The 25,448-nt window shown below is 40.2% G+C and overlaps 3 protein-coding genes across 3 annotated transcripts; 2 read left to right on the top strand and 1 right to left on the bottom strand.

Annotated features, from left to right (window-relative positions):
• LOC109720124 (putative disease resistance protein At3g14460) lies at positions 4,336 to 5,847 on the top strand. The gene is made up of 2 exons (XM_020247006.1): positions 4,336 to 4,466; positions 4,572 to 5,847. The coding sequence occupies exons 1-2, from the start codon at positions 4,336 to 4,338 to the stop codon at positions 5,845 to 5,847; spliced, it is 1,407 nt and encodes a 468-aa protein (XP_020102595.1).
• On the top strand, positions 5,905 to 7,176 carry LOC109720123 (putative disease resistance protein RGA4). The gene has a single exon (XM_020247005.1). The coding sequence runs from the start codon at positions 5,905 to 5,907 to the stop codon at positions 7,174 to 7,176; it is 1,272 nt and encodes a 423-aa protein (XP_020102594.1).
• On the bottom strand, positions 23,253 to 24,810 carry LOC109720778 (remorin-like). Its single transcript, XM_020248091.1, has 2 exons — positions 23,940 to 24,810; positions 23,253 to 23,760 (listed from the first exon to the last, which is right to left on the bottom strand). Exons 1-2 carry the CDS (start codon positions 24,522 to 24,524, stop codon positions 23,569 to 23,571), a joined length of 777 nt encoding a protein of 258 aa, XP_020103680.1. The 5' UTR covers positions 24,525 to 24,810; the 3' UTR covers positions 23,253 to 23,568.

Genomic DNA, 25,448 nt, shown 5'->3' with positions numbered 1-25,448 from the left:
TATATATATATATATATATAGAGTTGAGCTAGAATACTATCGATAGCAAATGAGCTCCGTTGCCACCCATTTGTTTTCGATGATGGGGCTTCCAAATCGACGATCGGCACTGTTGAATATGATCTATACCACTTGAAGTGTTTACAAGTCAAATTTCATACATTTCCGATATTATTCTCTTATCCATCGAGTGGACATGAAAATGAACGGCTGAAAATGAATATTCTTTAAAAAATCATGATAGGATCTTGTAATCAAGATCAAGAGTATAGATCTTGTTTTAAATAGTTTAAAGAATTTTCTAACAAAAATTCAATTGATTTGTATACATATTTTTATGCCGTTAAACGAGAACACACCTCATATCGACAATTAAAATTATAAATTTTGAAACCCTTTGATCATTAGGCAATTGATGTCGAAAAAATTTGAAATTTAATTTCTAAACACTTCAAGTGGTATAGATTATGTTCAACGGTGCCGATCGTCGATTTGGAGGCTCTATCATCGAAAACAAATGGGTGGCAACGGAACCCGTTTGTTATCGATAGTATTCTAGCTCAACTATATATATATATATATATATATATATATATATATATATATATATATATATAGGGTCCATCTACTATCCTATTAATAGGATTGAGGACATTGTCCTATCAAGTCGATTTGAATGATCGGAACTTCAAATTGATAATCGGTACTGTTGAAATTGATTTGCACAATTAGAAATGTTTAGAAATGTTGAAATTGATCTACACAATTAGGCTGATGTGGTCCCTTTAGGATTGAGTGGGTAGTTAGTTGAATAGTATAATCGAATGGATGAAAATGATAAACGGGATAAATCTAACGGTAGAAAACTTGATAGCACTAAATATTTCGTGCTATCGATAGTATCCTGCCGGACTCTACACACACGGTTTACCACCATTATTATTAAAATTATTTTGGGTCACTAACACTTAGCAGTAGACACCGACCAGCAAGTGGTAAGTTTAGATTGACTTTGTGGTGACCGTACAATCATCATTCCTCGGATTGTATGATTATGACGGTACAGCCAATCATTCATTCCTCTCCTCTAATTAATTTCTTACTCTATATTTTTATATTTTAATTTTTTATTCCTCGGATTGTCTTACTCATCTAAAAACCATTATATTTTCGCTGGTTTTATCATTTTTTTTCTTTTTAATAGTAAAGTAGATGAGATATGAGATTTATGTATAACTATGTACAGTAATATTCTTTGGTACGATAAAGAAATGCAATTAAAGATCTCTTAATATAGTATAGTACTAGTCCACTTGACCAGAAAATTTTTTGAATGCAACGGGTATATATTGGTGATGTGGCGTAAAAATCAATCAAATATCTCTTTTTAGAGCTATATGTCCTATCATGATTATAAAAAAATATTTTTATTGTAGTTTGATTTGAAAAAAAAAATAATTAATTTGTTATTAATAACGTGGTGCAAATGTGATGGTGTAGAATTTCTGCTCGACCAGATCGAAAAGGTTGTTGCTTGTCTCGAGCCACAAATGCGAATTCCCCACACATCTAATACACTTCATCCAACTTTTTCAATTGCTCAGCTGGCTTTTAGAATGCTTCCAGATACCATGACACCATGGGTCAGACATCTTCTAAGTAAGCAAAGGTCCAAGCAGACCTAGGGGTGGTAGGTAGGGGTGTAAAACGGGCCGGGCGGCACGTGGGCCGCCCGGCCCGGCACGGCTGCGGGCCAGGCCTTAGCACCCGGGCCGGGCCGGGCCCGGCAGGCACTTCGGGCCCTGCTGGGCCTCACATTTGGAGCCCGACGGCCCGGCACGGCACGGCCCCAAACGTGCCTGGGCCGCGCCGGGCCGAGGAGAGACCCGTGGCCCGGCACGGCACGGCCCGCCGGGCCAGCCGGGCCAGCACGGCACGGAATCGCCTTGGGCCTGGGGTTTGCTCTCCTCGGGTGGAGGGCTTAGCCCTCCTCCCAAGGAGAGCTCCTCCCTTGGGAGGAGTGATTTTGGTCCAATGGACCAAAGCAATTTTGGTCCATTGGACCAAAAACCCTTCTCAACTTTTTTTTTTCAAAAAAAAAATAAAAAATATATTAAATAAATTTAAAATATTTATTTTTTGTAATTATTTTTATAAATTTTAAATTTTTTAGTCAAAATATCAGTTTATATAAATATAATTTATTGTTTATATTTTTTAAATTATATGTACATTTTTAAAAAAATAAAAAAAGGAGCCGGCTCGGAGCACGGCCCGGCCCGGCACGGCCCGTGCCTTCCGGGCGCAGGGGCCGTGCTGGGCCGGATGGTTGGGAGTTCAGGCCCGGCCCGGCTCGGCCCGGATTTAGCCACGGGCCGGGCCGCGCCACTCTCCAGCCCGGTTCGGCCCGGAAAATGTGGGCCGGCACGGCCCACATTACACCCCTAGTGGTAGGTCTAACTTTTAAAATGTACTTTGAGGTTGAAAAGTAATTTTCCCCCGAATGTTCGCAATGGGTTTTTTTATAAAATAATTCTCTACAAATTTATAATTAGCAAAATGATTCTGTAAAAATTTTATTTGTAAAATAAACCATCCTTTTCCCACGTGGGCGCAATGTCAGTATTCCTCACAAAGACGGTGAATCGTTCACCGTCTTTGTATATTTCTTATGAAGACGGTGAATGATTCACCGCTTTCTAAAGGCGATAAACCACTTACTGCATTTAGGGCAAATCCCTTGCACTTTTCCTTTCCTATGCCCTCGAGAAGACGGGGACACAGAAAAGACGGAATTGTTAGGATGAAGTTGGAAAAGAGGTCTTATAAGGGGAAGCGGGTGGGGTTTTGCACTGAAGGTGGTGAATCATTCACCGCCTTAACCACAGAATCACAAAGACGTCTTTGTGAGGAAAATCAGATGTGGCGCCCACATGGCGAAAGGAGGGTTAGTTTTACAAATTTTTTTTGGCAGAGTAATTTTGCCAAGTATAAAATTTTATAAGGTTATTTTATAAAAAAGCCCTTTCACAATTTTATTTTTCAAATCCGATTTTGCTTTTCAGAATTAGAAATTTTTTTTAAAAGCCTAAAATCAAGAGCAGAAAAAAGCTACTTCTTTAAATTTGATTCTGATTTTGTACTCAAATTTCAAATTTTTATTTTAATTTTAAATTCAATGCTTAAATCTAAATTTAATTTTAAATTTTAATATTTTAAATTTCATAATTATTTTAAATTTTAAAATTTCATTTTAAAATTTAAAAAGCTTAATTCTAATTCAATTTTAAATTTAGTTAATTTAAAATAAAATATAATAAAAATATTAATTAATGCTAACTATCCGTTTGAATTGACCGCGAAAGAAATAGCGAATAATGTTTTTGTATACACCGCGATATGACCGTACAAATCAATCATTCTTCGTCCGCATATTAATTCATTCGTTCTTTTACTCTAGCTAATTTCTTACTTTCTATTTTTATATATTTTTAATTTTTCTATTCCTATTGCAACAACAGCAATGCCAGTAGTCGAATCGATCGGAGTAGCAGCGGAGGTATGGGTGGCGTCTCCCCTCGTGGCGAAGCTGCTCAACGAAGGCTTCGACAGCCTAGGCATCGACGCGGAGAAAAGGCTGGAAGAGATGGAGCAAAACATCCTCCCGGTGCTGAAATCGGTGATCGAGAAAGCGGAAGGCAGCCGGCACCATAGGAAGGTGGAGGGCTGGCTGCAGAGGCTGAAAGACGCTTACGACGACGCGGAGGACGCGCTGGACCTCCTCCACTACGACCGCCTCAGACGGCAGGTGGCGACAGCAAGCAGTAGTAGTACTAGGAGGCGAAGTAATCCGGTGCCAAAAGTTGTTCGGGACATGCTGTCGCCTCAAAAGATCAAGCTGAAGCGAAGGCTGAACGAGCTGGAAATGATCGCCAGCGAAGCCGAGAAACTCCGCGCTTTGTTACGCGCATGGCCCGATCAGACAGCGGCAGCAGCGGCGCCTGACAGCAGGCCGGCCATCTCAGTGCCTCCGCTGAGAGTGTTCGGCCGCGACGAAGATCGTGAAGAAATCATCCAGCTCCTGAAAATGGAGCCTGCAGCAGAGGTGATGGAGAAATTGGAAGACAGCGCGCAATGGAGCGAGGTGGAGAGCGGTCTGCAGAGCACGGAGGACGTGCTGACCTCCTCAACTACCGGCGGCTCGAACGCAAGGCGGCAGAGGCGGAGGCGGCGGTAGCGAGGAGCAGAAAGAGGCAAATTAATCGGGTATGTTCTCCTTTCAACGTACCAAAACTTGTGAAATGGGTTGTACCAGTCTTGAAAGCTGGTCGCGATATGCTGTCGCCTCGAGAGATCAAGCTGAAGCGCAGGCTGAACAAGCTTGAATACAAAGCCAGCGATGCCGAGAAGCCGGGCGATTTGTTAGGCGCCCAGCCTGATCAGACGGCAGCAGTGCCCGATAGCAGGTAGACCATCTCGCTGCCTCGGCAACAGGTGTTTGGCCGCGACGAAGATCGTCACAAAATCATCCATCGTTTGAAAACAGAACCTCCTGCAGCAGCAATTCGCAGGCCTGGATCATCGTCGGGAGTGCCTATAATTGCCATAGTCGGCCGCCCGGGGGTCGGGAAGACTACTCTCGCGCAGTATGTTTACGAGCAGCTGAGGAGTGAATTAGGTGATGGACAGCATTTTCATCCCATCATGTGGGTCTACGCGTCTCGCAACTTCGACGCAGCCGGAATTATGAAAGACATCGTACAACAAGCTTCTATCGCAGGTGAGCCTCAAGAAGATCTCGGTAACCTCAACTCGCTTGAAGCGCTGCAACTGAAAATAAACAAAAAGCTAAATGCGAAGATGTTCCTCCTTGTGATAGATGATGTTTGGTGCCACGGAGAAGACCACGAGAAGAATTGGGATACACTATTCAGATGTTTAAGCAAGTGTTGTTGTTTGCCGGGGAGCAAGATTTTAGTTACGTCTCAAACCGACGATGCGCCGAGAAAGATTGCTGCTGCTATTGGTGCTACCGTAGAACACATTGTCCCGTTGGAAGATATGGAAGAGAATTACTTTTCGGATCTTTTCATTCACTACGCATTGCCCAGCAGGGAAATGCATGCGTGCCTAAGAGACGATCTAGAAAAGAAATGCAAGATAATTGCTGGGAAGTTGAACAAGGACCCTACAGCGGCCGAGATGGTCGGCAAGACGATTGCTATGAAGATTGCCGACCTCCCCCATTCGCAAGGTAATTTGCATACATACTTGAGAAAGATTGCGGACAAGGACTGGTCCGGCGGCAAAACCAAAGCACTGATGTGGAGTTATCGGCATTTGCCTGCACATCTTCAGCGTTGCTTCTCATACTGCAGCCTGTATCCTAAGGGCCACACGTTCGAAGCTTTACAACTGGTCCATCTCTGGATGGCGCAAGGTTTTATCAAGCCGGATGATCAGAATAAGCGGATGGAGGATGCAGGCAATAAGTACCTAAATGAGTTGGTGTCCAGATTCTACATTCAGCGTCATAACAGAGTCAGCTACTCCTCTGGGGCATATAAGTTTGTCAGCTACTACACGTTGCATGAATTGTTGTATGATCTAGCAGAAAAGGTCACTCGCAATTATTGTGTTAGAATAGAAGGTAATCGTCGAACCGAGATCCCGTCAACTATTCGTCATCTGTGCATACCGGCTGACAAACTGAACGAGAATAAGGAGAGGATTTGCAAACTAAGGAAACTCCGCACCCTAATCGTCATGGGAGGAGAAAGCGTCACCTCAAAAGAACAAGTTGCGACCGACATCTCCAACAGCTTTAAAAAATTCAGCTTAAAATAATTGCGTGTGCTGGTTTTGGAGTTAAATCTAGAAAATTTGGCAAAGTTTATAAGTGGAATGAAGCACCTTCGCGTCCTAGAAATATCGAGTACTAGCGTGTTCGTGTTGCCGGAGTCGGTGTGTACTCTGTATCAGTTACAGGTGCTGCGAATAAAAAGCGCTAGCTCGCTTCCTAAACGTCTTAATAACTTGGTTAGCTTGAGGTATCTAGAGGCAAATTCTGATTTAATTTCGGGGATACCTGACATTGGCAAGTTAACTTCCTTGCAAGGCCTAAAACATTTTCAGGTGAAAAAGGAAAAAGGATATGAGCTAGAGCAACTACAGAACTTGAATGAACTTCGAGGACGCTTGTGCATTGATAATCTCGAGAATGTTGAGAGCAGGGATAGCGCCATTGCAGCCAATTTAAAAGAAAAGGAGCATCTTGATATGCTCCAGTTGGTATGGCGCGATGGTGAGGACAATGTAAATTCTGATTTGGATGTCGAAATTCTCGAGGGCCTCCAATTGCCTCCCTATCTTACCAGCCTGAGTTTAGATGGGTATCGAGGACGGTCGTGCCCGTCTTGGCCCGAATGTCAAACATCCGATATTCAGGAATTTGCACTGACGTGGTGTGGAATGCTAGAAGCGCTCCCACTGATGATGGACCAGATTTACCGATCATGCATATCACTTGAGCTCTCGCATCTTCCTAAACTTAAAGCATTACATGCCCTTCCACCACAGCTTACAATACTCATAATAGAAAATACACTGTCTCTCATCTTTGTAACAAAAGAAGACTTGCATATGAGCCCAGCCGACAAGAGATCCATAATAGAGGTCATGAGGAAAAGGATGCCGAAATGGTTTCCCCACCAATATCAAGAGTCCTTAGTCAACAATGAGAAAGAAATGATGAATTTCATAGCCGCAACGAATGACTCCAACAATGAAGCTTGCTCTGCAAAGCATAATAAGAGTGCGCCTGCTGCCGACGTGGATATTACTGCTGTCTGGGGGAGATGGTTGGAGGTGCATGAGCGAAAGATGGAATTGATTTACAGCAGACAAAATGAGGCCAAATTGCTTCTGCCCTCTACCCTTACCGAGCTCTGGCTTAAGGGATGCAACATTACTAACCGCGCATTGTCGGCAAGCCTACAAACTCTTACCTCCCTCACCCGCCTGTCGCTAGAAGAGATCAGAACAGTAACCCGTCTGCCATCTGCAGATGTCCTTGGCAAGTTAACATCACTCCAAGCTATAATTCTACGAGAGTGCTGGGCCATCACTTCGCTGGGTGGTATGGGATCCCTCCCTTGTCTCACAGATCNGTTCTAACGGGTCCTATTAGTCAATAGAGAAATAATTCTCAAATAGGTTACTCACTCTACGTAGGAATTAACATTTAGTTTTATGAGCACAACCTAAAGGAAAGATATGTCTCAATTAAAAGTTTTGGAAGTCACGACGTTATCTCAATAAAGTAATCAATAGAACTGAACCTAAAGTGTTTAACCTTTTAAAGGTGTCTAACACCAATAAGAATCAAGATCGTTACATCCAGAGAAGTTTTATCAATACTAATAACCTTTGATCAAACACAAATTCGTAACAAAGGCCCCTATGGTAGCTAAATAAATGAATAAAAGAATATGGAAACTTTTTATCAATTTTACGTACCTCTGCTAATATGCCCTTTCCTGAAACCTACGACGAACGGCAATAAGAAGAAATTACCCCAGAGGTGTTAACTCAAGCCTCAACCGCGGAGGAAAAGTTAGATCAAGTTCTTAGTGACGATTAAACCGTGGACTTAGTTAAGTACCGAGGAGATAAAGATTGAAGAGATGTCGCGAACCATTACTGGAAGAAAAGTATCACTCAACTTAACTTATCTCTTCAAACACTTTAAACTGAGGAGACGTAATAAAATCGTTGTTAATATACCAGAGAACGTCCTATAGCTGGATTACCTGTCGTATCTCACCAACGATTGAAGAGAAGAACAAGCTTGCCATCTCAATACCTAAGTTAACCGTCGTAAAACCCTTGTTTAAAGCGAGTAGTTCGAAGACTAAGTAGTATAAACACAAGATGAGGGACATTGTGAAACAATCGTTCTCGACAGGTCTTGTTGCCTCGTTCAAGTTTATATAATACACATGCACTATTACCTAGCTCCAGAGAGTTACTAGTTTGATCTTACTAGAAACTCGTCATGTTATATATACCATGATCAATAAGAAACGTACCACACAATTAAAATTACCCTCCAAGACGAACAGAGTCAACGTAAGACAAGCCTAAAGAATACGTACATCGATGGCTGTTCTAGATTCGTTTTCACTAAAAGTTTCAAATACACTTAGGCTAGATATAATATACAAAACTTCGAAAATTATCAAGAAAATACTAGAACTACGAAAGAAAAAAATAGAAATATTAACATAGTGTGTACATGAACCGTCTATTATGTGTAAACTCGAGCCCGAGACTTCGTACACAAGGAACCTACACGTTAAGTAGAGATAGTCGTGAACCAAGAACGTCCTTTAGATTAAAATACCTATTTAAGTTAACGCTTAGGGGACCCAATGACCTGGCACGACCTTACCGAAGACAAAACCCGAATCCCCGTAACTTCGTCGGTGCTTCGTAAGTGCTTAAAGGTCTTAGTTAATCCCTCCGTGTACTAAACAATGTTCCCGTTAGAAAAGTCCTATGGGTTAAATCATTGTTAGTAGTGGTACATAACGTTTTTCTTCTATTGAAACCCGTCGTTTTCCACAACTGACTCTTTTTATGACATCCGGGAAGTGTCACCTAGTTATTTAATTAACTAAAACGAGTCCACTTGTTATTACAACGTCTTTGAGTACTTTTCAGAGGATGGAGCTCATTGTTTAACCCGAACCTCTTTAACTAATTAAAAGATAAAGAAATACTTGTACATAGCTCGACGAGTGAAGCACTTTCCCTTACACTACATGTGGAAACAGGTTTAAAATTTCTCTTCGAATTAGTGTAAAACTTAACATTACAATTTCCGACGCTTTTTTCAACAATACCCGGGTCCCATGATTAGCTAGTAATATCCTTCACGGCGAGTTAACTTACGGTCAACACACCAGGTCAGACCTCTTTTAATCGTCTTCAAAGACTGGTCGACGGTGGACGTTTTGCAACATCCTGACTTTCGACATCACGGAAAGAGAGGTCAGTTTTACTTTGAAAATTTCTTGTTGCCGGACGGGACTTAAGATTACCAAGAAGAAGGGTTCCAAGTAGCTCTTGTAAAGTTCCCTGTCACTACAGATGCTTACACTCGAGACTCTAAGTTCTACACAGATACTTAGTCTTTAAAAACCTGAGAAGATGAAGATTTCGACTGCTGACCTTACGCTTGGAACACTCCGACCTTCTCTGATTTCACGTTGCTCTCGTTCTTTTCTGTTTCTACTTCTTACTCCAGCTACTACAACGTCGACTTTATGTTCTTTTACGTCTTTAAGTCTTGTTCCTGTCACTGAAGCAGCAGTCCTACGTTCTTCTGGGTGTATAATTCCTGCTCCTGCCATTATAGCACGAGTTCGATGTTCTTTTTTGTTTTTTAGTCTTACTTTAACCTCAGTCTCAACACCAGCTCTACGTTCTTTTAAGTGCTTAAGTCTTACTCCCGTCACTAAAACACGGGCTATGTCTTACGTTCGGACTAAGGAATGTTCAACAGTGAGGTCACCAATGACTTAGTTTAAACCCTTTAAGCTCTTAATTTCACCAAAGTGAACAGCTATGTAAGTGACGTCTCTTTTAGTCCCTTGTGGAATTCTCAGAGGTTGTTACGTCACCAGTCCATTTAGTTGTTATGATACTCCGACCTAAGTGTAAAAGAACATGACATAAAAAGACACACTCTTCAGTCAGTTCCCAAACGACGTAATCTTTTCCTCCTATTTTTAGAAGATGACATATCATTCACTTAAAAGTGGAGGTTTAAATATCCAAATTAAAACTACTGGTTTTACCTAAAATAATATCGACTAACAAACGTACGAAACTACTTATTCTTAAGGAAAGTTAGAGATAGATTGAAACTTACAAAACTACCACCTCGGTTCCGTATTTTATAGTATTGGTACAAGAACTCCCTTACCATTACTTTAATATAGTTGTATTGGGCAATCCATTAAATTTTAGAAAAATAGCCTAGTTCCTCTAGACCATATTTCATCCAAAAGTCTTAACGAAAGGACATCCTAAAAAAAATGTAAATGTGTTGGTCTGTAAGATTAACACAATTAAACTTTCAGAGAACCATAAGACAACACGATCGATACTTTTGATTAATTAAAACCTCTTATAACTTTGTCGGAGATTTGAAGAGAGAGTTTGTGAAAACAGGAACTTGAAAGACTATGACGTTAAGGTAATAACCGGTGAATTTGAAAAGCGAAATTGTGCAACCACGAACTTGAAGGAGTGTAACGATAAGGCAAGGCCGGTAGTTTTTTAGACTGAAGAGTACTAAAGGAACATTCATTGGAAAATTGGAACAAAGTCCATGATTTTGACCTTCAAGGAAATGGACTTTTCGCCTACAAGTTCCTACCTTGGGGTAATATACTTTTTAAAGTCCTTTATTCTACAAATTCATCTTCAAATCCCGGATTCAACATTATAGACCTATCGGATCATTACGTTAAATAGGATGATTATGATACCTTAACCATAATTAGACAATGAGAAAAAGTCCCAGTACGTTTTAGACCTGTTAGGGTTGTCGTCCTAGCTAACTCTTGTACGTGAAAAACACCCTACCTTGTCGAACAAAAACTTTGGGGAGGTTCTAAAACACGTAATACAAGGTTCGTTTAGTTGGGATCTCCTGAGATGATACTTTTGTGCCGTTTTCCTCTAATAGGTGAAAGAAAGACATCGTTTACGAAGTTTCAAGGACCATTTCAATATTTCTGATAATTACCTCTACAAGGCTTCCAATTGAATCTACTCTCTTCCACAATACGACTTTGTCTATGATTTTTACTTGGTCATTCACGTATAGGAGACAATACTGTTCGCTAAAATGAATATATAAGAACGTCTTAATAAACAAACGTGTACATGAGAAATTTTTAGACTTAAAAGTCTACATGGGGACAACTGTCACACTAAACTCTCTCCCTTGATATGTTAAACAAAAAGAAAAAAAAGAAAAAAAAAGAAAAAAAAAAAATTGCTTTCTTCCGCTTTGTCCTAGAGACTAATATGCACAGCTAAGACTAACATGCACAAAAAAGCACAGTTAAGACTAATATGCACAACAAAGAATGCTTTCTATTATTGAAGTAAGAAGACGTGAAGGACTAACACACAACGTTGATCGGGATACATATGCCAAAAAGAAGCAAAAAAAAAAAAAAAGGTACACCAGGAGCAATCGCACGTGATTGAAGGATGATCAGGGAATAACTATTTCGGCATTAGAATTTCTTACATATGCAGTCTCCTATACTTTCAAGAAACGCCTCTCTTTAGAATCCAAAACCAAAACCAACGCCCCTAGGTACTGGATAACTCCCTTCTACCTGAGGCTGCTCGTGAAGGAGCTCCGCGGCCTCGGCGGAGCTGGGGGTCGGCGGGGAGGGAGGACCGCCGGACGTCCGCGACGCGGGGAGAGCCCGAGGGGAGAGGCGCGGCCCTCCTTGCAACTCGGGTCGCCAAGGAAGAACAGAGACGGAGAGAGGGATTGAGAGAAGATTGAGAGAGTGGGAGAGAGAGGAATCCGGCGGCCGGAGGTGGAGGTGGAGGTGCCTGTGACGGAGTCGGGGAGAGGAGATTAGGTTTTATTAGGGTTTTTGGGAGAGAAGAAAGCCGTTAGGTTGCGCTTGGTTCGATTATAAATAAGAACGGTTTAGACTAATTTTATATTTAAATAAAAATTAGATTATTTTGAAAAATAAAATAAATATAGACGAGTGAAGGCCGGCGCTTCGCAGCGAAAAATTTACGAAGAAAAATCAAAATAAATAATTAAATATTTAAATTTTAAAATATTTTATTATTTAAAATTTAAATTTAAATTTAGAATATAAAATGTTGAAGTTTAAATTTTAAATTTAAATTTTTATTTTTTTGTATGTGAATCACAATACTAAAAAAAATTGGGAAAGGAAAAAAAAAAAAGAAGAGAAAGAGAGAATATATATTCTATCTCTCTATATATATATATGTATTTGAATAGAAAATTTTAATTGTTGTATTTAAATTTAAAGTTTAAATTTAAATTTTTATTTTTTTGTATGTGAATCACAATACTAAAAAAAAAAATTGGGAAAGGAAAAAAAAAAGAGAGAGAGAGAATATATATTCTATATCTCTCTCTCTATATATGTATATTATTCTATATATATATAAATTTAAATAGAAAATTTTAATTGGGGGATTTTGTCGAACACCTTGCGGGCGGCGACGGGAAGGCGGCATCACGCGTAGAGGGAGATGAGGTGGTTGCAGAAGGGGGGAGACCCAAGGCGGGAACGCGTAGTCGCGCCGGTGGATCCTCCGGTACATGAGCGGGATGTTGGCGTCGTCGAAGAGGAGCCGTCCCGCTAGGAGCACGAAGGGGATGACCCCGCACGACCACGCTTCGGCGCGCGCCCCGTCGTACCCGTAGCATTAGAAGTGAAACCCAGAAATTTACCACATGCTTGAAAAAGCCTAGATACGATTCACTTCATTTTACAATTTGATACTCAGATAAATAATTCAGGGGACTAACACAAATAAGGGAGAATAAAAACTCATTTTCTAGTTAACTTCTTTCGTTGCACACTAATAAATTCTATCAACACAGTCCAAATCTTACATAATTTACCTTGGAAAAGCAACTCAGTTTTCACAAAATGAGCACTGATTACTATCTTGCATCCAAAGAGCATCGCAAAAGAAATATATATAAAAAAAAATGAAGCTGAGAGAGAGGATGAAATGCCGTAGAAAAAATATATGTTCGTACAATTAAAACAAACTAATCCTATGGGCCCTTCCAATAAATAAATGAAATTAAAGCTTCTATGGCATCTAATCAACTCAAAAGAAAGTCTCCGAGCCATTAATAAAGAGTACCGCGTAGGCCGGGGTCCCGCACGCCGTGTGTAGGCGCCCGTCGCGACCGCGCTGCGAGCGCGGCGAGCCCGAAGTCGGAGAGCTTGAGCGCGCCGTCGCGGGCGAGGAGCAGGTTCTGCGGCTTGACGTCGCGGTGCGCCACGCCGCGCTCGTGGCAGTAGCGCAGCGCGGCGACGATATGCAGCAGGTCTAAATTATTTAATATTTATTTATATATTTTATTTTTTAATATATCTATATAAAAATTAAATAGTATATAATAGATAAATATATATATATATATATATATATATATATTTATAAATAAAATTATTTTTATATATATATAATACTATATATAATACATAAATATATATTTATAAATAAATTATATATATATATTATATAAATAAAATTATATATATAATATAGAGAGAAGAGAGAAAGAGAATAGGGGAGGGTCCACCGTGGACCTCCCTCTCGTGTGGTCCACGGGGCCACTTTGGCCCTGTGGACCCCGTGCAACCCACCACCACACGCTGCCGCGCCGCCCTCGCACCTTGCCCGCGCGTACACGCGGCGCCCGCGCCCCGCGCAGTCGCCGCTCTCGGCCCTCCTCGCGACCCGCGGCCGCGCTCCCGTGCCGCCCCTCGGTCCGCCCCTCGCCGGCGCCCGCCCTCGCCCGCGCTGGAGCCCACCCCCGCGCCTTGCGCCCGGCGCGTCCCCCGCGCCGTGCCCGCGGCGCCGTGCCCCCCGCTCACTCGACCTCGCCTCCTCACGACACGTGACCAGGTAGATCTTGGAGCGCGTCGCCATCCTCCAGCAGTCGCAACACGTTCGGGTCGTGAGAGCCCTCGCATCCCCGACTCGCGCGCACGCGCGTCCCCGCGCCTCGCGCTCCTTCCGCTCCCGCTACCGCCGCCCGCGCCCGGCCTCCGCTCGCGCTGGCCCCTCCGCCGCCTCTCTCCGCTGCTTCCCTCCGCGCTGGGGAGAGGGGAGGAGAGAGAAGAGCGGGGGAGGAAAAGAGGGAAGAGAGGGGGGGAGAGAGATGAAGAGAGCAGAGGAGAGAGGGGGGAGGTGGTGGGAGAGCGGAGAGAGCAGGGGGGGGGAGAGGTAAAGACGGTGGCGGGAGGAAGAGAGATCTCTCTCCCGCCGGTGCGCGGGCCCCTTGGTCCCCCCCCCGTTCCCCCCCCCCCCCGTGTCCCCCCTCTCTCTCTCTCTCTCTCTCTCTCTCTCTCCCGCGTGCCCCTGCGCGCGGGGGGCGCGGGTTGGGTACCCCGGCCCCTCCATGTCCCCCCCTCTCTCTCTACGCGCGGGCTCTTGAGGCCCCCGTGTCCCCCCCTCTCTCTCTCTACCTCTCTCTCTCACTGTCTGCTCTCTCTCTATCTCTCTCTCTCTCTCTGTCTGCTCTCTGTCCCTCTCTCTCCCTCTCTCTGTCTGCTCTCTCTCTCTCCCTCTCTCTCTGCTCTCTCTCTCTCTTTCTCTCTTTCTAGCGAGCGCGGAGAAAGCGCCACGTCAGCCACAGTAGAACTGGGCTTTTAATATATGTATTGATAGTATTTATTTATTTATATAGTTAGATTGGAATAAGGAAGAATAAGAGTGTCACGCCCCGGATATCACGTTCCCCGGGCACGCCGACAAATTCGCCGTATATAAAGAAATTTTTCCTATATACGAAGCGAAGCTGTAAATGTACCTGTAATAATACAACACTACAACCAGTAGTATAGAGCTGCTAGGAAAAAAGAACATGAGAATATAATAAAAATGGATCAGTACATACACAGTATCCTGGTACAAAAACACTCGCTCCAACGAGGTATAACATCAATATGTAATGAACCAAAAACTACAACTACCTGTAGCTGGTACTCCACTAGCTCTGGCTCGTTTGGTAGGGCTCTAACTCGCGATGCTCTTGCCACGATCAGGATCAGTAGCAGCCGACGACGATGGCTCTGCAAAACGAAAAGGAACAACTGGGCGTGAGAACTACGGTAAAAATAAGTAGTTCTCAGTGGGTGCCGTCCTCAACAACGTCGGTTCACCCACTAAGTCTACAGAAGGGAGCAAGAATAGTAGGAAATGCTGGAAGAAAATCTACAGCTACAAGCCACTACACTATCATGTTCTACTCTAACCAACTGTAGTAAATGGCAATTCTGACCCAATCCAACTGGTACTGTAAGACTACTCGTCCCTGGGACTGTGAATACACCCGTCCCGCCCGATTGCGACTATACAGCTACCTCCACACTAAGCGGTCTGTGGAGCGCAAGTCCAACCTGCACGAACGACACTAACGCGAAAGCACAACGCCAGTCTCCAGAGTGGCACTCGTGGGAGCTACCTAACTGAGTATGCAGCGTATCTCTGTCGAGCTCAATCAGGCTCTCACAAGCCAAAGTCAAGTAACAGGGTCCAACTAGTCTAACAACCAACAGGTCACGTGCCCTCGGCACAATCTGACGCCCAAAACGGCGATAGGGGTCCACCGTCAACCCCGACGGCCCCCAACAGTCCGGAACAGTCTGAACACTACTGTAAAAATACACTCGGCATCCCAGCACGAGCGTAACTGAAATCTAAACTACCTAGGGTATCCACCACACTGATACTGCAGCGATACGAAATAACAACGGCTCTTAGAGTTAAATCAGGTAGTTTAAGCATATGATAGGTCATAATCGTTGTTTTCTCCTAAGTCAAATTCTAATCCAACATGTGCTAGTAGATACATGCAACGAGGAAGCTCCAATTCAGATTTTACATTGAATATGCCAAATTTTATGAACTGAGCAAAATCTATCAACACAACAATACATGTTGACCAACTATATACTTAGAAGACAAACCGATGATTAACCTACCTCGATAGCTAATCCCAATCCGGCACGACGTCGAGAACAGCGAAATCGCACCCTCGCCCGGCCTCCTCGCGATACTATGATGACGAAGACACGCTCGAACGGCACCGCGGCGCGACGTCGGCGGAACTCGCACTCCACCTGAGCTCTTCCTTGCTCGGCCGATGCTAGAGAGAGAGGGGAGAAGAAGCAGGTAGAATACTCTCTCTCAGCCTCTCTACACATGTAAATAGTGAAGGGGTAGAGTGGTGACACGTACGAGGCACGGAATTACCAAAAAACCCCTTACCTACTCAGGTGTACCGGTACACGGACAAATGTACCGGTACAAATGGCAACCCAAGAGCAGCTGCGCAAAATCTGTCGAAGTGTACCGGTACACCCCTGATGTTGTACCAGTACAGAAAGTGAACCGGTACGCCTTGATGGTTGTACCGGTACAACAAGCAGAAAATCTGCAATTTGCAGATTTTCAAAGCTAAGTCCTGCTCTCGCGTCCCCGCTGAGTCTGTTTTGCGTCTATTTCACGCCAACACGACTCGGACTTGTCCCCAACACTCTTCAGAACTGTCGACAAGCCTCAACAGCTGTACACCAGGGATACCACAAAGAGTTATAATTTTAAATTAAAAATATTTTATCTAATTAATTAATATTAAAAATTAACTAAAAATAATTTAATAAGTTAATTAATTTATTAACTATGAATAATTAAAAATATTTTAATAAATTAATAAATTTATTAACTATAAATATTGTATAAGATAATAAAAATATATTAATTAACTAATTAAATATAAAAATAATTTAAGTTTTTAATTAGTTAGTAAATTATTTTAGTTAGATAATTAGTAAAAAAATTAATTAGATTAGTCAAAATGTTAATGGTCGGTCCATATAAATATTAGTTTATGGATAAACACATTAAATTATTAATTTTTAATTAGCTAATTAATTATAAATAAATAATTCATTAATTACTTTATTATTTAAATAATAGATAATAATTTAAATATAATTTTATTTTTCTTCCGGAGCTTTCGCATAATTGGAGGCTTTCACGGCGTTCTGTTTATTTCTCTGTGACAACTTTTCTTCACAGGTTTAATTAAAAACTTTGGATAGTAATTGAATATATTGTTTTGTTCTTATCAGTAGTAGTAGTAGTCTCTTGACTGATTGCTAAATATAAAAAAATTTAAAAAATATGGATTTACATATGTTGATTTTGTTTTATTATAGAAATTTATTTTTTGGAGGGTTTTAGTTGTAATAAATACAAGCCCATCAAACACATGTAGTAAACACGCATTCCTTTGTGATGGAAAATGCTCTAAAATTTGCTTATTTAATAGAGTGAAATATATAGTTATTTATTTTATAAATAACTATATTTTGTAGAAGTGATTTTTGTTATAGGTTGTAGCGCATTTGGCTGAGTTTAGACAAAAAGTTATTTTTTTTAAATAATTTTATAAAACTGTTTGGCAAAAAAAAAAAAAAAATTTGATGTTTAGATATAATAATACTTTTACTAAATTTCATTTTAAAATAATTTAAAGTTTGAATTTAAATTTAAAATTCTAAAAAATTTAAAATTTGATATTTTAATTTAAAAATAAATTTGAAAATTAAAAATCTAAAATTTACAATTTGAATTTTTAAAGCTAAATTTAAATTTTTAATTTCAAATTTAAAATGTTAAAAAAAAATTTAAATTTAAATTTTAAATTTTGAAATTTGAATTTTAAAATTTGAAAAATAAAATATAAAATATAAAATTTTGAAATTTTAAATTTAAAATTTGAATATCTAAAATTTAAAAAGAAAAAATTAAAAATTTACAATTAAAAATTAGAATTTTAAAAATTTGAAATTTCAAAAATTAAAACATATCATTTTAAATTTTATTTTTTAAAGATTTTTAATTAAATGTTAAATTCTAAAATTTCAAAATTTAAATTTAGTCTTAAATTTAAATTTGAAATTTGAAATTTTAAATTTTAAATTTTAAATTTTAAATTTAAGATTTAAATTTAAATTTTGAAATTTTAGAATTTAATATCTAAATTTTATATTTTAAAATTTAAAAATAAATTTAAAAACTAAATTTAAAATTATATTTAAATTTAAACTTTGAATTGAAAATGAAAATAAAAATTTGAAGTTTAAGTCCAATATTAGAATAAGATTTCAAAAAGCAGATTTTAGCTGTTTCTGATTTTGGGCTTCGAAAATCTGATTATCGAAAATCAGAATCAAATTTTGAAAACGAGGTTGTCAAATGCTCTATTGAGCCGAAAATCACTTTTGAGTATAAAATCACTTTTTAATAGTTAGGCCAAACAGCCCCAAAAATAAAGAAACTTAGCAAGCGTCCAGAATACTAACAACGGAGCAGAACAAATACACAAATTTTCTTATCACAGTAAAGCTTATACAAAAATAAACATTACGAACAAGAAAGAAATGATGCCATAATTTACCACTTAGTATGAATTATGTTTGTAAGTGTTGGTAGCCGAACATCCTTATCTTTGACCTAGTCAAAGATCCACCTTGGGGAGTGTGTAGGGATAAAAAGGGCTTCGGATAGTGACTCTCGAAGTTTGCGCCCTTCGACTGGATCAAGCGATTCAGCTGACGAGGGATCGGATCAGCCGAGTTCGAAAACTCTATTAAAGATTCGGTTCGGCTGGAATGAGCTGAATATACGGACCGTACGAAATCTGAGGTCGGCTGTCACGCCCCGAGCCCGCCTCTTTGGTCGGATTCGGGAACACCAACAGACCGCCGAACGGACAGGGTTTTCTCTGTACCGCGGACAGAGTCTCCCCTGTACATCCAAGGTGCTACAATCCATACAATGCGCGAGGTTCCAACCAGGAACAGTATTCAATAAAGATTGCATAAGGAAGGTATGAAAACATAAATATTATGCTTTTACAAGCATTCAACTCACATACATTTTACATATTACATTTTTAATTCTCAATTAGCTTCCAAATACAATCCAAGTTACTACAATTTATTACAACATTGTTCTTTTCTTTTCTATACCCCTATCTAAGTCGACTCGGGGTACTACTATCTCTGGTCTCGGTGGTAGGGCGCTATCTACGGAGCTACGCCCTTACCTCGCGCCGCCGCGCCGCTTACGTGTGAACCTGTAACCCCCAAAAACAACACGGGGGTGAGAACTATTATCCATAGTTCCTAGTAGGTACAGCCACCCAAGGAAAAGCTCGACCCATCAGGTTCAAAGGAGGCACTGCAAACATGTTAGTCGAACAAATATCCACAGATATATATAATTTATACAACTAATATTTATCATGTTCATGACCTACAATATGCAATATGCAAATCATGCAACTCATACAAATAGATTAATTAATTCTATTCTTTGTTCTTAGCCATTCTTTACTCTTAGCCATTCTTTATCGCTAATCATTCTTTACATTATTAGTTATTCTTTAGCATTTGCTGTTTTTTATTATTTGCTATTCCTTAACATTAGCCGTTCTTTGTTCTTTATTCTTTATTCTTAGTCACACTATGCTCATTGGCCATTCTTTCCTGAGGTTACTTTTATATGTAATTAACTACCGCTACATGCATCAACGACAAACCACTTCACTTTGACATGGAAGTGACCTAATCACTTCGGTGAAGCACAACCCACCTCGCAATGCTATCCGATTGATTGTAGTCACTTGCAATCGGGCTCCCACGGCACACGTTGTCCGGTTCGCCTCGACCCAAGCTTAACGAACCAAATTCCGCAAATCTCTCAATCGGACGCCATAACCTCGTCGTAATCCAAAACGAAGTTATCCTCCGTGTCGAATTATCCTTCAATTAAGGTTTTACAAGGTTAATTTAGTTCAAAACCTCTTAGAGACAAGAGCCCCAATTTCTAAGCCTAGGGTTCAAGTTCTATAAGAATACTCCAAATTTGATGATTAAACTTTAACCAATCTAATTTAGAATCATCTAGAGGTCCTAAATATCTCATTTACAAGAGATTTAATCCAAACCCTAGCTTGAATCACAAAACTCACTATGGCCACCTTGGGAAAGAAGCTTGATCCACCATTGGATAGCTTGCTTCACCACCAAGCTTCTTCTCCAACTTAATCTCCTCCAACTTCTTCACTTTAATGGGAAAATTGCTAGAGAGAGAGAGCTAGGGGAGAGGGTTTAAGAGAAAGAGAAAGAAGCTCTTATGTATAGAAGGAAAAGAGAGCCCTCCACTCCTCTCACGTTTTGGGAGAGAACCAGGGAGAGAGAGAGATGGTGTGGGTTTCATACAGGCCCTCCCAACACACTCTACAATTTTTAATTTAGCAGTTCAGAATTTGATACTTTTCGCCGGAACCTTTTTAAATGTCTGTTTGCGATCAAATTTGAGAGTCAGGTTCGGTTTAAATTAACAAGAATAACGAAATCTTAACTTCTCAGTTTGAACCATTTTTTGTCACCGAAAGCTCTACCGACTAAAATCTCTAGTAAATAGCTGTCAGATTTTATTTTTCACTTTTCGGGTGTCGGAATGACATGAAACTTTAAATCTAGCTTCATAAAAATAATTCCGACATATTCTCAAATTTTCACAATTTTCTGACACTGAATTTTCTACTAAAAGATCAGCCCCGTTTCTTACAGAAAATTCTAAATCTTTTGTTTCCATTCCAATTTCAGCACAAATCATTTTCAACTTATATTTCACTTCTTTAAGTCCAATAAAAATAGTATCTTACACTATTTTTATTTATACTTACTTTTATATTAAAATCCAGTACATTACACTCTGTCCATGTGAACAGTGGATCTCCTGTATTTGTGGCAGGTCTGTCATCCCTTGGGTCATGGTTTTCAAAAAAAAAAAAGTATTGGACATTTTCGCTGTTTTATAAACTAAAAAGGATCTCGAGGCGTGACAAATTAAAGACCACCCGTCAAAGTTGCGTACGAACCTTAGATGCGCAAGAAGTCAACCGGACCTACGATGGATCCACCGAGTCAGAGACAAACTCAAAAGACTCACATGGATTTTTTTCGATGCTCAAAATGGCAAAAGAAATTTTATATTACAAACAAAAGAAAGACTAGTTTCAACAGGAATCAAAAACTATGGTGCATTGGAACTTCCCACTATCCCCATAAAATATTGGAGTTGCCTCATGTACCTTAACTGAACGTATAGAACCGCCAATACCAGAGTCATCTATCTCATAAAATTCAATTTTATTTCGAACCTCACATCTATAAGGAAAGCCCTCCTCGAGAAATTCAACATCGCATGATTCAATATAATACTTTCTTTTCCATATGGTAGGATGCAAACGGGACTCTTTGGGCATCTAGTGTTTGGTTAAATTTAAAAACTTGCTCTGCTAAAGGCATGTTTGTTTCAACGTAAGTAGACTTGGGGTGGAAGTGGACTTTGGGTTGAAGTGGAGTTGGGGTGAAAATTAATTCACTTCTGCTGTTTGTTTCTAACTGTGGAAGTGTAGTTCTGCGAATTCTGTTGTTTGTTTGGTAGGAAGTAAATGACGTAAAAAGTGTAGCTCTCCACCCCCGGTATACTTGCCTCCAAAGTGATATTATTGTCTATTTTATAACTTATAGTGAATAATAAATTATAATAAATAAAAATTAATATAATTATATATGTATATAATTATATATATGTATAATTATAAAATAAAATTTTAAAAAATTATATTATTTGTTTGCATATAAATTATAATAATGCAACAAATAAAATTCTAAAGTTAAAAAATTATTAACATTTAACAAATTTATTTTTCATCATTTTCTAAATATACAAATTAAACAAAAATATATTAAAACTTACCTAATCAAATTTGATCATATTTTAGACATACAATCAAAATAAAAAATTTAATTATTTTCACAATTGAATATATTTGGATGAAATGAAGAGGTAACCCTAACACATTAATCCATTCTTGCCTTTTTTTCACTTCACCGAAATTGACTTCGCCCCATGGGAGGGCGAAGTCAAGTTCCTTATTTTGGGTGAACTGAACTTTCGGGCGTAATAAACTTACGGTGAACCAAACAGCGGAAGTGGTTAGTTTTCACCGAAAATCACTTTCCCCGTCCCACTTCCACCCCACTTCCGTCGAAACAAACAGGCCCTAAGTACACCTTTGTCGTTGGATCCTCTCTATCAAATCAAGAAAACTCCAGGCACATCACCACAGAATTTTCTGTAAAAGGAACTAGTCCTCTTCCTTTAAGGGATTTGGAAGTAAAGGTCTATTTTTTGTTGGAACTCGAGACGGATGTATCTTCGGACAGTACGTGTGGTCACACATCCATCTTTACGTTCATAACGATGATTAAATTCTTAAGATCATTAACAAAATCGCTAATGAATGTTACTTCAATCTCTAATTTGTTGAATCAAACATCGACAATGAAAAATTATACCTTCATATTGTTTTTTTTTACGAATTCTCTGTTCATCTTTCTCAAGATATTTTATTTCTTGCTCAAGTCAAGACCATACAAGACTTTGATACCTAATAACATGGCTTTGCTCTATCAAAAGAAATAGTAAGTCACTTTGAGATAATTGGACCTGTCGAGAGTAGAAAAGTAGAGAGAAAAGGATGGCTAAGACAGAAAAAGAGAAAATTCTGATTATTAATCTTTTATTGTCAAGAATTACATTATTTTGAGCCCACATGCTCAAATCACGCGGTAATTTAACGTAATGATATTGCCATAAATAAACCTATTCCTAAATAAAGAAATATTTAAATTACATTTGAATATTGTATTTAAAGGAAAGCTAGCGGGGGTCGCACCGTAGTTTTGGATTAGGTCTTCCGGGAGCAAGCCTCATGTCATAATTAATTCAGCCCACCATTAGGACGGTCACCGTTTCTTTGGGTATTAAATGCAGTGTTCCCCAGGGTGCCTTTTGGACTAGCAGGCGCCCCCGAAATCCATTCTGTATTTCACCAACATTTGAACGGCAGCAATCAATTAGGTCGATGAAGAACAACGGGCTATTTACAAGCTTCGCACAAAAAATAATTATAATTGCTACAGAGGGCTCGTTTGCGGTGCGAGAGGCGCAAAAGCAAAACATCCTGGACTCTCTCCGTTATTAAATTCGCGGAGGCAGTAGCTGAGCAAAATTCTATGGGGTTATCATTCAGATTTATAAGAAGAATTTGATATTATCTTCTTCTTCTTTTTTTTGTCAATCCAAGCCATCAGATTAAACTATGCTTCATTCTCTATAAGAAAGTAAATATGAGTGTGCATTGAATAAAAATGATCAATGAACTGTATCTAATCTCCTTTGATACAGTCTTTTGCAAAGTGTCCCTTAATTTTTGTTTTTTTTGTTTTTTCTTAACTAATTAATATCAGTGGTCATTTACTAAAGACAAATAAAAAAAAAAAGCACTAAAATACTAATCTCTCATAATTTCTTCAAACATACACGCCTTTACAACACAGAGCCTTCAACAGAGAGCCTTCAGAAACCTTAAAAACTGTTCCCTGTTTCTGCGACTTTTCCTTCTTCTTAATTTAATAATAATTACAACACCTCCCCTGCTAAGTTGATCCACCGCATAGTAATTCCAACAACAACGATGATACAATTGGAATTTAAAAAGCTCTCCGCGTGATGAGAAATTAAAAGCAGAGACAATTGATTCAAGCAAGCAAATTAATTAAATATAAACCAATAATAATTAATTACTTAGTAAAAGGAGCGCTTTGATGGCGCTCTACGCACGGCCCTCATGAAATTGGCGAGCTCCAGAACCCTCGCCGCCTTGGTCCCCCTCTTCGCCTCCGCCGATGCCCTCTTCTCTTCGGCCTTGCGCCGCGCCCGCACCACGTCGTTCTGCGCCTTCTCGATCGCCCTCGCCCTCTGTTCCTCCGACTTCCTCTGCAATCCCCAATTGAAAAAAGAAAAATTAGAAATTAATCTCATAAACACATTCCCACGATAATAATAGATAGATAGATAGATAGATAGACAGATAGCGTACGGAAAATTCAAGATCGAAATTAGACAGGACACGTCTTATATAATAAAGAAAGGCAGGGTACGGTACGGTACGGTACCTCTATTTTCTTTAGCCAGGCCGTGGCCTTCTCGACATGGTGGCTCTCCCAGCCGTTGATCTCGACCTCTTCGCGTTTGAACCTGTTGTTGAGTTTGGCGACCTCGGCGGTCTGCCAGGCCGATATCTTGGACTCGACCTCCTCCTTCTTGACCTGCGCCACGGAGACCTCCTCCAGCGCGGCCACCGCCTCGGGAGGCGGGGACGGGATGGGGTTGGTGTCGGGGACGATGGCGAGCGGGTTCGTCTCCTCGAGGCGGTCCTCCTCGCCGATCCTGGCGAGGGTGGTGTCGTTGTCGACGTTGCTGGCGGCGTCACCCAGCTGCAAGGCGGAGCCCGCGACGAGCATCGCGCTGAACTCCCTGCTCATCGTCGTCAGCTGCTCGCTCAGGGCGGCGTCGCTCCCCACCGAGAGCGCCGCCGGCGACCGGTGGTGGCTCGAGTACTCCCCGCGCCTCCCGCCCGATGATCGGACCGACGGTGGTGGTCGCGGAGTCAGCGGGTGGATGTCGCGGAATTCCGCTTCTTCGTGCGGCGGATCATGCTCCTCTCCGGTGCCGTCAGGCCGTTGTTGATCATTCAACATGTCAAGCGGGAGGGATCAAGAAGCGCGCCCTGTTGCTAAGGCTGCAGGACCAAGTGGTGGGTGATCCAAGTAACCATTTGTTATTATGTATGTGTTTTCTTAGATAGACAGGGCTTTTTAATTAATGCTACGAAAGCAACTGGAGAGAGAGAGAGAGAGAGCGCGCGCGCGAGCGGAGGGAAATGGAATGAGCATGGCACTGGCCGCCATCTTAAATAGCTAGCGAGACGAGTACAGTGGAAACTGAGAGAAACTTTGCGCGCACTAGATCGAGAGTGGGATATTTTTATTTTTTATTTTTATTATTTTTTTTCCGTTTACCTTGACCTTTTCTTAATTGGGAATATGGGTTGGGTTTCTCCTATGAATTAAGTGGTCTGAGTCACATATCCATATACATACATACGATACATGTTGTCGTTTTACTGGATTTTTTGATGTTTAAAAAAATGTGCAATTAATTAAGTGGTCCAGAGTGATTAAGTCGGTTCAAGACGACTTATCAAGTCTTTGTCCTGAGCTTAATCACCCTGGTATGAACACGGCTTATCATGTCTTTGTCCTGAGCTTAGACCAACTCAAAAATAAAACAAAAGAAGCTTCACGGGACTTTCGTCCAAATAATACACAATTTTTTTTTTTTTTTTTTTCACATGTCCAACATTTTTTATATGTTAAGAAACTCTTCAAAACGGTTAAATATAAAAATATTTAAACATCGTTTTTTTTAACAGCTTAAGATTTTAGAATACAACGATTGTTTCACATAACATCAGAGCAGGAGATCCTGAGTTCGAGTAACGCCAGGCTCCTAGTATATTAATTTTCTCCCATTTAATTCAAACTCACGTCATGGGCCGACTTAAAAAAAAAAGTCTCGAGTCCAGACGTGAGGGGGTTCTCTAATAGCTTTAGCTTTTAGAG

This window comes from Ananas comosus, linkage group 14, assembly GCF_001540865.1.
Source record: "Ananas comosus cultivar F153 linkage group 14, ASM154086v1, whole genome shotgun sequence".
Taxonomy (NCBI): domain Eukaryota; kingdom Viridiplantae; phylum Streptophyta; class Magnoliopsida; order Poales; family Bromeliaceae; genus Ananas; species Ananas comosus.
Note: the sequence above shows the minus strand (reverse complement) of the source record. Positions and strands in the feature narration are given on the sequence as shown.

Bases quoted from the DNA above. Each gene is read 5' to 3' on its own strand.
- LOC109720124 (XM_020247006.1), top strand. From the start codon at position 4,336: ATGCTGTCGCCTCGAGAGATCAAGCTGAAGCGCAGGCTGAACAAGCTT. The intron at 4,467-4,571 runs GTAGACCATCTC...AGCAATTCGCAG, and splicing joins GCAGCAGTGCCCGATAGCAG to GCCTGGATCATCGTCGGGAG.
- LOC109720778 (XM_020248091.1), bottom strand. From the start codon at position 24,524: ATGTTGAATGATCAACAACGGCCTGACGGCACCGGAGAGGAGCATGAT. The intron at 23,761-23,939 runs GTACCGTACCGT...TGGGGATTGCAG, and splicing joins CCTGGCTAAAGAAAATAGAG to AGGAAGTCGGAGGAACAGAG.